Source organism: Glycine soja, chromosome 14 (assembly GCF_004193775.1).
Source record: "Glycine soja cultivar W05 chromosome 14, ASM419377v2, whole genome shotgun sequence".
NCBI lineage: Eukaryota > Viridiplantae > Streptophyta > Magnoliopsida > Fabales > Fabaceae > Glycine > Glycine soja.
In genome coordinates, this window is record NC_041015.1 from 2,157,013 (window position 1) to 2,169,528 (window position 12,516).

At 31.7% G+C, this 12,516-nt stretch overlaps 2 protein-coding genes across 3 annotated transcripts; one reads left to right on the top strand and one right to left on the bottom strand.

The window, feature by feature from the left end:
- Positions 1-625: 625 nt before the first annotated feature.
- On the top strand, positions 626-2,881 carry LOC114385218 (two-pore potassium channel 3-like). The gene is made up of 4 exons (XM_028345237.1): positions 626-695; positions 948-1,151; positions 1,389-2,321; positions 2,851-2,881. The coding sequence occupies exons 3-4, from the start codon at positions 1,477-1,479 to the stop codon at positions 2,879-2,881; spliced, it is 876 nt and encodes a 291-aa protein (XP_028201038.1). The 5' UTR covers positions 626-695; positions 948-1,151; positions 1,389-1,476.
- On the bottom strand, positions 2,315-6,678 carry LOC114383485. 2 transcript variants are annotated; one of them, XM_028343168.1, is made up of 5 exons: positions 6,409-6,678; positions 5,897-6,096; positions 4,838-5,313; positions 4,517-4,590; positions 2,315-3,736 (listed from the first exon to the last, which is right to left on the bottom strand). In XM_028343168.1, exons 1-4 carry the CDS (start codon positions 6,584-6,586, stop codon positions 4,554-4,556), a joined length of 891 nt encoding a protein of 296 aa, XP_028198969.1. In that variant the 5' UTR covers positions 6,587-6,678; the 3' UTR covers positions 2,315-3,736; positions 4,517-4,553. The 2 variants fall into 2 exon arrangements, with proteins under 2 accessions (XP_028198969.1, XP_028198968.1); XM_028343167.1 differs by lacking the exon at positions 2,315-3,736 and having other exon boundaries at positions 4,372-4,590.
- Positions 6,679-12,516: the final 5,838 nt, after the last annotated feature.

A 12,516-nucleotide genomic window follows, 5' to 3' on the forward strand; every position in this document is an offset into this window, starting at 1 on the left:
CAGTCACACAAGGCTATAGTTTAGTTCTTGTAACTCAAACTTAGAATTTCCCTCATAGATCCTGCTTTTTTGGGCATCAAACTGGGTAGTGGGCCTAATGGCTTTAGCTCTAGTATTAATTTATGTACGTGTTTTGTTTGTTTCATTTGGATATATTTAGACTGAATTTGGTTGTAATTTCACCCTGTTTCCTTCTCTCTCTTTAATTTGTTGTTAACAATATTCTCTGAAACTGATTAATTTCCTATTCTTAAAATCTGATGCTATGATTACCATAAGCTATATTAATCAGTTTTCTTGGTGATAAATATAAGTTTTGGATCTTTGTGAATGGTTTACTTTTTCAACATTCTATCGTGATCTAAAATCATTATCTAATATGCAGGGCAGTGTCATCATAATTATTTCTTACTAATGCACATGATATCATAGGTTGTTTCGTAAATACATCTTTGGGGCTGCAGATGAAGTTGAATTGATGTTTATGAACAGGTGATTGCAAGTGCTTTGAACCACTATATATAAGATTTTTTTAAAATATATAAGAACTTAAGTGTAACATAGGTGTGCATTTTATCTTTTTTGTTTGTAACTTGGATACACAATGTTCTTTCCTTCCTGGTAGGAGGAATCATGAGGATTTGCATCTGTTCACTATAATATTGAACCAAGAAATTAGAAGATTATCAACCCAGGTAATTATGCAGATTACAGCATGACTAATACTGTACTAGTAGAGTCTGCTACAAACTGTAGCTTTGTTAAATAAAATAAGAAATGTAGTAGCGAGTGAAACTTTTACATATCGCACAATTTAATTGATTGCACTGCTCTAATAATTTATTTAAATAAGTAATTATGTAAAAATAAAATAAAATTGGGTACATAAGTAATTATGTAAATTGTGTACACAAAATTTTATACTTATCTCTTGTATGACCTAACAGGTTATAAGAGTGAAATGGTCACTCCATGCACGAGAGGAAATTGTTTTTGAACTTCTTCAACAGTTGAGAGGAAATGCAGCAATAGTGTTGCTGGAAGGAGTAATGAAAAGTACAAGACAAATGATTGAGGAGCAAGAAGCAGTTCGAGGTCGCTTATTCATAACCCAAGATGTCATGCAAAGCTCAGTCTGGGCATGGTTGCAGGTTTTTAATTTTTTACCAACTACTGAACTATAATTAGTAAGCTATTAGTGTTTCATTGAATTCATTTATGTACCTATATAAGTGTGCAAAAGATTTATTTGGCATTATTACTGGTGCATGATAATTTGTATCCAATAAGGAATGATAATGCACTAGGATTGGGCCTCATATAGCTTCCTTGCATGATACTAGCTTGTAATCACTAGTCCCCAACTACAATTTGAATGCACCATGCAGGAGTCCCTCCTGAGCTCTTGCTCTAGGAAAGAAGCAGACTCACCAAACAGATAGTTCTCATCATGTCACCAATGAAGCCAAGACTTCTATGCACCTCATAGCCAACTTGGCCTTCAATAAAGGGAAGATTATCCTTCGCTCTTGCTCTGCACCATCTTTATTATTCACTGACACGGGGGTGGATTTTCAAGAGCCCTCTGAACCACACAAGTCATCAACTTCAATAGTGAAGCTATCTTTTCTTGGTGTTTTCTTGTATGTGGCAACTGGGGTGACAGTGTACATGACTAGTGGGAGTTTCAGGGGCAGTACCACTTTCAGGCCTGTAGATGCTGTGTACTTTACGATGGTAACTCTTTGCAATATTGGATATGTAGATATCGTTCCTGACTCCACGTTTACCAAGATATTTACATGTGCTTTCATTTTGGTGGGTTTTGGATTTCTTGGTTTTCTGCTCAATGGATTGGTTGCATACATTTGTGATATACAAGAGGCCTTCTTGTTGAGCATGGTGGATGAGAATAGATATAAGAAAATTCTCAGGACTTATATGGTTGATGAAGAGAAAGGAAGAATGAGGATAAGAACCAAATTCTGTCTGGCTTTGGCTGTTGTGATTGACTGCATTGCTATAGGAACAGTCACAGTGCACTTAGTTGAGGACCTGAATTGGGATGACAGTATTTATCTCTCCATTACTTCTGTTACAACGGTTGGTTATGGGGATTTTTCTCTCAGAACAGTAACCGGAAGATGCTTTGCAATTATATGGCTTTTGGTAAGCACACCGGCAGTTGCCAGGGCCTCTATATACCTCACTGAATATAGTATTCAAAAGAGAAATTGTAAGATGGCACAATGGGTTCTTCAGAAGAAGATAACATTATCAGATTTAGCAGCTGCAGACCTTGATAATGATGGATCAATCAGGTATGCTTTATTTTAAATCAAGAATTTATCATGTTGTAGAAGAGGATAAATAAAAAAAAAAAACATCTTTCACTTTTGTCCCAACGCTCTACTGTAAATTTGTATCTTCTTAATTAAAAGTCCTTTCACATCTCTCTTATGGCCATATGATTTCACCCTCTTCCGTCCGAGTTAAACAAAACAACAGAATGACCTTAGTTAGGAACTATCTGTAGCTAAATGATTGATGATGGAACATGTACTCAGTTCAAGCGTCAACGGTTCGGGTTCTTAGGATGCATAATGACATAACTCCACTATGGTTGGTTTACAATGTCTTCGAAACATATATGTCGCAATATAGAAATTTACGTGCTAATTTGAGCAAATGAGAAGGCAACGTAGCAAAATAGATTACCTGGTTGAGCCAATAGGCCTCAATCTGCATGCAGAGGTGACGCAGAAATTTTCAGTTCAATAGAGAATACTGACTACTAAGTTATATTACTTTCATTCATTTTTGTTAACTATTTTAGTTGTACTGGTGCAGCAAGTCTGACTTTGTCATATACAAGCTTTAGCAAATGGGGAAGATTACTGAAATAGACATAAGCAAACAATTTGATTCCTTGGAACATGGCATGTATGGCAAGATTACTCTTGCTGACCTCATGGAAACTGTCTATTAAATCCAAACATCTCTTCTAAAAGGGCAGGAGCAATATACGAGACTACCACTATTGTAGAGTGACTGTTTCTGCTACTAAAACCTGAGACCATCATCAGGCCACAAAAGATAACCTTAGTGTTATCTCATCCTTTATTTATTTTATTTTTTTTGGTCAAACGTTATAAGTGTATTGCACATCATTACCAACCATTTGCTGTCACTTGCCCATATGCATGAAATACGGATATTCGGTGAATAGAACTATAGAAGCATTGGCCATTACTTGCACCGATACTTGTGAAAATTGAAAAGCATAAGATCACGGGTGCCCATTATTATTTGTACTTCGTAGTACTAGTTCTATTTGTTTCTTGATGTGATGTCATACCTCAATGTTAAAAGAATATAAATTTGGATTACAGTGGTACCCTACTCTGAATAAATTTTGAAAATGTTTTTTGCATAAAGGTACCTTACACTCGGAGAAGAAGGTACTCTACTCTGTGATGGCTGCCACGAGTGGGTTTGTGAGCAAGTAAATTTGTAAGTGAAGTTAACTTTAGGTTAACCTTTTTAGTTGTTAATAAAAATTCAACCCTTTCACTCATGGAGGCCTGAGTTGAACATGCCTTACTTCAAACTAAGACGCTTAAAATAGCATGCATGAGACATTTCATAGTACATTAGTTCACACAGAAATTTATGCAGTCTAGTTAAGAATACATTTTTTGTTCTCAACATTTCACGAAGCTTTTTGTGCAAATTGCTAACATCACAATAATGGAATTAGAAAATCAGCAGCTAAAATAATAGCTATAACACTGAAACAAATGGTTTAGTCAGTAAGTGATTAATAAATGAGTTAAACAGTAAACAACACTTATCATGGCTAGTGTTAACACAATTTACACGAGTCCATAAACAGAATAATTTCATCCGCAGTTGCAGAAGCTCCTGACATCATATGATGTATGCATCATGCATGGATTGTGTAAACTCAAACACATGATGGGAGTTTATGGTATTGCATGAAACAAATATATTAAATTGTGAATCATGGAAGCCATATTTAAAACTCACAAAAAAAAAAAGCCACACCTTTTAGCCTGCCTGATACAAAGTAGATGCATGATTTAATATCTAATTTCTCATGAATCATGACAACGATAAGAACTTTAGGTGGTAACTTGCAGGCACACAAAGGACATCTCATGGAATCCTCCAAAAAAACTTCACTACTATGTGCATTTATGAGACAGAATAAGGTCAAAAGACTTTGGAATGCAAGTTAAAGACAAGGGCAAGCAACTTCACTCGGTTATCCTTATTCCTTAGTCAAATTTCTCAATCTGTTTCTCCTCCATGACCAAACAGATAATTGCGTGTTGGAAAGAATAGTGGTAAATCAAAACATCAACACCTCTTTTAATTTTAATAAACTAATAATAAGCATCTCAAATGTGTCTTTCCTGTTTCCACATTAAGTGATTAAGGGATACAAGAAAATTGTGGCAGACCTTTTTTTACAAATGAAGTTAGTTCTCACCTGGAAGCAGAAGATGAGTCGAGCAAAACAAAATTGATCAGATCCTCACTTTTGCCTCCTTAGTATTTCTAATTCTGTGAGTTTGGAAATTTGAAAAAGTGTTGCGTTACTTATTATTTTCTCTTAATATGAATATATTCATATCTTCGCATAGCGAAGAGCCTCTGGGCAATGGGGTACGAAGAAAAAAAGAAAAAAAATGAATATATACATATCAATAATTCAAAATCACTACAGAGCACCTAGTCTAAATTGATTTTTATAGTTAAATCTTCAAAGGAGACTATAAAAATTATGCTTTAATAGATCGAAGTGTTATACCTCTGTCTAATGCCATGGATGCTGTCAAGGAGTTCAATTGTTTGTTGCAACCTAGAATTCTTTGCTCTCTCTTCATTATCCAGTACCAAGGTTGAGACATTCAAAACAGTCACTAGTTCAGCTTCAATTTCACTGAGTTTTAGATCTATATATTCCATGAAGTCCTCATAAGAGGATATTTCTGACGAGTTTCTGGCTATATTTTCTTCATTTGGAGTGCTGATACTAAGGGATTCCAGAAGATGCTGAGTCTCCTTATCATCCAGTGAACTTCCTTCACTTTCGATAGAAAGTTGCACATCTTGAATATCACCACCAAATTCCGCCGTATCAGGATCTGACTCATCCTTAGTGACATTATTTTGAACTTCCTCCTTTGGAGCAATAATTCGAACTGGACTTGAAGCATCTTCTGTTGTGTCTTCAATTTTCACAGTAACATTTCCAATTAGCTGACTTTCTTTCAAAGATATTGCCTGAACCCACAATACGTTTCTTTCATTATACAGTTACTAAAATATGAACATTTTGAGTAAAAGCAACAGTAGCATACAGAGTGTGGGTGGGAATAAACATTATACATAGACGCAAAACAAACATATCTTTTAAAATACACGAGATATTCAACACTAATAGTCTAGGTTGACAGGCATAGTTATGCCATCAGTCAGTGGAACATACTGAAATACAGATTTAAGATAGAAAAGTTGAGACAATCATTGTACAAACCAGATGAAAACTGGGAATCCTCCTCAAATGAGCATAGAAAACAGATTGATATATTGATAGAGAGGAAAACAATAGCTTGAGAGGGATATATGCAGTCCCTTCTGCAGGTGCACATGCCTCTACTTGTAAACAAATCACAACTTTTTTTCCCAAACACTTGAAATAAATCCCTTCCTCAAACATATTGGCCATACATTACATTAAGAATCTAACAGAGCTGTTCTCCCTCAAATGTATTGATATTGCCATAATTACAATAGAAACTAAAACTGTGAACAAACAAGATACTACAATAGTACTGATGAATTCCATAATTTATATACACTTTACCTCACTTAGCTTGGAGGAAAGCTCATCGAGCACTTCAATGCGTCTTTTAGACTTGTCTAAAGCCTGCAACACTTTCTTCCTCTGAAAAAGCATTTCCCTTGCATAATTTTCCTGCCCCTTTTGAATGCTTATAGCTGCTTGCTTTTGAAGCTTCTCTGCAACCTCTGACAGTCGCAGAAACCTCAATCTAGCATTAGTTGCTGTTAAGTGTTAACCACCACACACAATTATTTCAATATAAGCCTCAATCCTCAATCTTTACATGAACCCTTTAGACAGCAGTCCAATTTCAATTCTTTTGGTGAGAATTGTAGTGGAAAAAGTAAAAAAAAAAGTAAAACTTCAATCATATTCATGGGACTGGCTATAATGGGTGTTGTCCAGGAAACACGGTTGATTCAGATAGAGAAAGTAACTGCTTATCTAAAAAAAAAAAAGATAGAGAAAGTAACTCAGAATGAAATAAGAATGAACAAGAACAATAATAGAGATGGGCAAGTTAAGTAGGGTACCCTTGGCTCTGGTGGCGTCAGCCTCTGAATGAAGGTGATCAAGTTGAGAACGAAGTTGGTCAGTGTTGATGGTTGAAACTGAAGAAGAAGAAGAAGAAGAAGCGCAGCAGCACGTGGATCTCCATGAAGGAACAGCCATCATAGGCATAGCTGTCACTCTAACACAGTTCAATATCATCCCTTTCTCTTCTATGCTCCACAACGTTAGACTTGGGCCGTTAGACACAACACACTCACAATTTCTCTTTCTCTTACATTGGCTAAGAATTTTAGATAGGAGGTTAATAAACCTCATCACTTCTGTTATTATTGTTAGGGTCGGGACTATTAACGAATTAAATGAATAACACAGGTTTTTATTAAAAAAGTAATTGAGTGTAATGAAAATCATAATAAGAATATCTCAATAATATTTTAAACAAAACTTATACTTCTTTTTTATCTTTTTTTTCTTCTTATCGTGATCTTATTAATCATTGTCCTGTAAAAAATGAAATAAAAAATATAACATTAAATGTTATAAATACACTTTTAATGTGATTTTTAATTAATTTTTTTATATATATTTCTTAAGCACTTCCCTTGGGTAACGATTATATGAAGAATCTTTTACTTTGGACTAAATCTCCTTTTTAAGATTTAAATTATTAAAAATAGGATTCATGAAAATTTTTATAAAATGTGGTTACTATCTAATTGTTTTTATGAATAATATATTTTTATAATCATCTATGATAAGAAAGTTAATAATTATATAATTAATTATGAGATAGATATATGTACAATAATTCTTATAATAATTTATATTATATTATTTTATGTGTTTATCTCTTTTTACTATATCATTTATTATATTTTAAAATTTTATCTCTTCTTTCACTTTTCTCGTTTTCTCTCTTTTGACAGGAAGATTTGTTGTACAAATTGTTATACAAGTATCATTCCTCATCAATTATTATAAAGTTTTATTTTCTTCATTTATTCATATTTTGAATTCCTAGTCCATGTTTAAAATGACACATTAGGTGAAATCATTTATCAAAAGAGCTCAATTACATGTCATAAGAACTTGCACATGTAGGATAACAACCCTACACCAATAGTTGCATAACTAACTATGAATGTCTCTGGAAGAATCTTTCAATCATCGTCATTATCAATGCTTAACCAATTTTATCATTAATGTTAACTTAAAAGTACTACAAATACCTTAGATCACCCTATGCAAGGTAAGTTATCACCTTATCTTTCGTCCCTTGATTCTAACCCATATTAACTTAGTGTTAGAATCATTATAAGTGACATTCAAAACACCACAAACACAAGGAAGACCAACATAATGTTATGAGGTTGTAATTCGAGTGAATACTTTCCCTTAAACGTGCAAGGAACATTGGTGTGAACTATTAGAAGGTGGATAGAACAATTTTATCATGTCCTTGGGACATATGGCACCACCCCTCAATCCACAACAAATGAAAGTCCTTATACAATGAAATGTAGTATAGAAGTAAATATTTGTAACTCCTTGGTAAATGTACCAATTTGTCGAAATAATATTTAAACGGTAATATCAAATGTCGAATTCACAAGAACTTTGATTGTACTCATAGTTTGCATATATCAAATTTTAAATGAATAAATGACTAAAACTAGATATCTTTCATAGTGATAATGCAAAGTTCAACCATAACATAGGATAGAAAAGTAGAACAACATGCAAGAGACAGAAAAAAACAAACACTTAGAGGTGGAAAATGGTATTTGGTGTTGATTTTTGTGGAAATATTGGGTGTTTGACTTATCAAAATTACTCTTGATGCAATGTTAAAGATTTTTTACTATTTAAAGTTATTACAACTATATCAACTAAACTACTTTAACCATGATTCCTCATGTGAAAGCCTAAATCACTTAATTTTACTCCTAATCCTTGAAGAGTTAAATCAAGTAATTTGCTTTAAAACTAAAGATGCACAAATAAGACTAAATAGCACCACTCTATCATTAGACATAGATTACCTAAAAGCTCCTTCAAGTTCTTAGGGTAAAAAAAATTTCCCAATGATTAAAATCCTATAGCATACATGTGAATGAGCTATCAAACCATAAACACGACAATAAACTTAAAAAGGAAGCAATAATATTAAAATAGCATTAAATGGATAGTAAAGATCATTACATCAAAGAGTGTTTAGTATCCAAGCCTCCAACCATGGGTAATTTAGTCTCTTATAGTCATGAGAGACACAACAACAAGAGATGAAACAAAGAAAATGGAAGAAGAAGAGTTCTCAAGTGAATATTTTGCTTCTTTTTCGTGCTCTTGTTGCCAACTTCTTCCAAAAGATACAATATATCCTCTTTATATTCTTAAAAATGCTACACAATTATGCTTTTCTAAAATCACTGTGCCCTAAGCCTACATATGAGCGCTTAGCGCACATGTAAAGTATAATTGGCTTAAGTGATCATGCGTCAAGCCTCCAGTCGCTTGGCTTCTCTCACTGAGCGTGCAATGGCACGTTGAACATGTTGTTTCAATTCTTCAACATCTTCTAGTCCTTTATTGGTGTATCAAAACTTTACAAAAAATAGAGAAAAATTTGTAAATTTACTAACTTTAGCATTCTTGGGATAAAAACTCAAAAGAAGCTAAATTTTCATCTTTTTAAGTCAAAAGGAGCATTAAAAGAGAAAAAAAATTAAATGATTGCTATGTAATTCAAGTATACAAATTAGGTATGCATAACAATTATCAATATCCTTGTGGATATATGGGTGCCTAACTTCATAACAACATATGTAGATCCCTAATTCAATGACTAGCTCTTAAGCAAAAAGATGGAATTGGAAAAAGAAAGAAAAAAGGTTGTTGTCATCAAGGAATACACAATGAGATAAAGTTCAAGCTTTAAATATAATTAATAACTTAGTATTTCACTTAAAAAACCTTGTATTTAGAAGTGGAGGTGATCACAAATCTAGATCAACTGGATAACTTGATGAATCCAAATCAGTCCAACAAAAAAATTGATCGATTTGGATCATTGATTAGAATTAGATCGAAAATTTGTTGATCTGATTAATTTTGGTGGGATTTCAAATTTTGATTTTGAGAATTTAATCTAATTTATATTTGTTACTTATTATGTTTTATTTTTATATATTTTTTAACTTTTAGCGTTTAAGCTTTTTAATCTACTCTAACTTTTTTTTAACGTACCCTAATTCAATATGAAATAACATTTTATGTTTTTAGAATAATCAAATAAAAAATAATAATCAAACCACAATTTAAAAAAAAAGAAGAAAAAAACTAGGTAACTATATAAGTTTTTAATTATTTACGTAAGAGTGATATTTCCCTTTGTCGAGCTCAAAATTTTTCAAAGTTTAACCCTTTTATTTTCAAAACAAAATATTCATTTTTAAAGAAATAAAAATCATGAGATTCTAAACTAGAAATATACATCCATTTTCTTAAATAAATAGATAAACTTTCTTCCTTATTCTTTTTACAAACAAAAACAAAGAAGTAAAATAAAATCATAATTATTTTACGCATTTGGTTAAGAGTAACTATTCTTTTAAAACGTACATCATAGGATATTATCACTTTCCTTATGTATTTGGCTCCTAAATCCAAACTTCGTTTCTGAAAACATTTTTTTTTCTTTTAAAAGGGGTTTCATCAATGTTATTTCTAAATTAAATAAATTTTGGTGATGAGTCTCATTTGTTATTAACTCACTTTAAAGTTTTTGTTCGTCTCCATAATATTCCTGATTACGATAAATAACTTTTTAAAAAAATACCTCATACCTTATTGTTGACAAGAAATTTTTGCAATTTTCATCGAAAACTTAGATTTTAAATCTAGATAGAGATCATTCAAAAAAACAAAAACAATCTAGATAGAGAGAAGAGAATCACATCCTCGATCTAAATTTTTTTGCTTTTAGCATTAAAATTAACGTTGTACGGGATGAACGCCAGCAAGTCGGATTGAAGTTACCAACCAAGTCTAATCCAACACAAAAGCACTCAAATATGTCAACAATTTCATGCTCCTCGTAAAGAGTTTTCAGTTGTCAGAGAAAGAAGGATATAATGATGAGCCCAGGAAATCTTGCTTGCCATCCATTTCTTTAGATTTTTTTGGTCAACACAACATATATATCTATATATATTAAAGAAAATTAACTTTGTTATAATGTAAGATTATTTAAATAATCCATAAATAAAGAAATATCATATAATCATAATACCAAAAATTCACTTTAATTAAAATTTTAATTTTTTTAACATATGTGAACAGATATAATTTATTGATAATTTAAAACTGTATATTTAATAAAATCTAACGTAATATTATTATTTGAGCTTAATTAACTCAGGTAGTTAAACTAAAAATTCCAGCTTGTAATAAAATCCTGTGGTCCGTGGTTAGGCGGACTCAAAGTCAAGGGAAAGGCAATGCAATGATGCTACAACCTCTATATTTTAGTTTTCTTTTCTCTTTATTTCTAATATATATGAATACTTTATATTCGACTTTGTACCAAAAATTACTTTATACTTGACTAGTAAAAATATATTTGTTTGTCAAATTTATATTTATTGATTATTGATAAAATTGCCCCTAATGATATAAATTACCATATCATACTCTACTTATATGCTATCACGTAAACAAAAAACTCGCTAACCATTTTATGCTTTAAATATTTTAAAAGAATTATATTGGACACCACTAAAATAAAGTATAACATCATGAACTATGTTTTTTTCATTTCTGTCATAAACCTTATGTTTGGATTAAGAAACACGGATAGCAAAAACAGGGTTACCTATATAATTAATACGACTCTAATACGTAGATTAGCCAAATTATAAAACTTATATGAGGCGTGACACGTTTTAATATAACATACTATAAAATTAATCAATAAATACATGAATCCTAATTACTTAAAAATGAAAACAACAATAAAAAGATATTGATCCTCCTTTTATCGACGTTTCTTTCAGCTTGGTTTGGTGGGGACATTAGGATGTGCTATGATTGTTGAATGGGCGGTGCTCTGATTGTTGTGTTTGCATTTGCACCCACCAAACAGAAGAAAAAGTCTTTGGTTTACCAACTTTTCTTCTCAGATATATATGGGAATTGGGAATGGGAGGTCTTACTTTGAGAAGGAGCAGACATATATATTATTCAGCAACACTATCTGTTATTTTTAAGGGGATCATTCACCAGTTTGTCTCCAAAAGGGATTAAAAAGAGGTCTCAACTCTCATGTTTAATTTGCTATTAAATATTATTGTAAATTTGTAACAAACAGCTTTAGCTTTAAGTTGAGGGTCTGTTCATTAGTGAACATCCCAGGATTCAATCGAGGTTTTTGTTTTCAGCGTACTATACATGAAGGGATGAATGCCAGAAAGTTTAATTATATATTCAACGATTGAATTTGACTTCTTTACCTGTAAGAAGCTAAAACTTTGTTATGCTATTTTTTTTTCCCGATTATATTTTGCTACACTGTCACTTGTTAACGGTTTAAGTAGTAAGTATTGTATATGGTAATCTTCAAATAAAGTTATGAATTCTTGTTTTCTAAAAATATTCGCTTTTAAATTAGTCTATTGTATTTTAATCAGATTAACTAACTTATATTCATATATTATATCATAATCAAAATCTAATTAAATAATTATTATTTTTTGTTTATATGTATTGTAAAGTATTTTTTACACAATAGGAATTTACCCAATCACCACATATATTAATTAAAAGAATGGTGTGGTGGTTAAATTAACGCTAACAATAGATATAAATTAAATTATTTATATATTTTCTTAAAAAACTTAAGCAAATAAAGAAATAGTGAGTTCTTTTGACATCATACAGTAGATACGCTGCCTCCTTTATAAAGACAAGACAAAATAAGAATTGCACCGATATATGGCGACAGATTGTAAAAATATATTTTTATCTAAAAAATTGCTATTTTAGAGTCTCCTAGTCTACACTGACATGGGGAAAAAATCTTTAATTTCTAATGTGAATTGAAAAAGAAAAAGGAAATAAAAAAAAAGGTA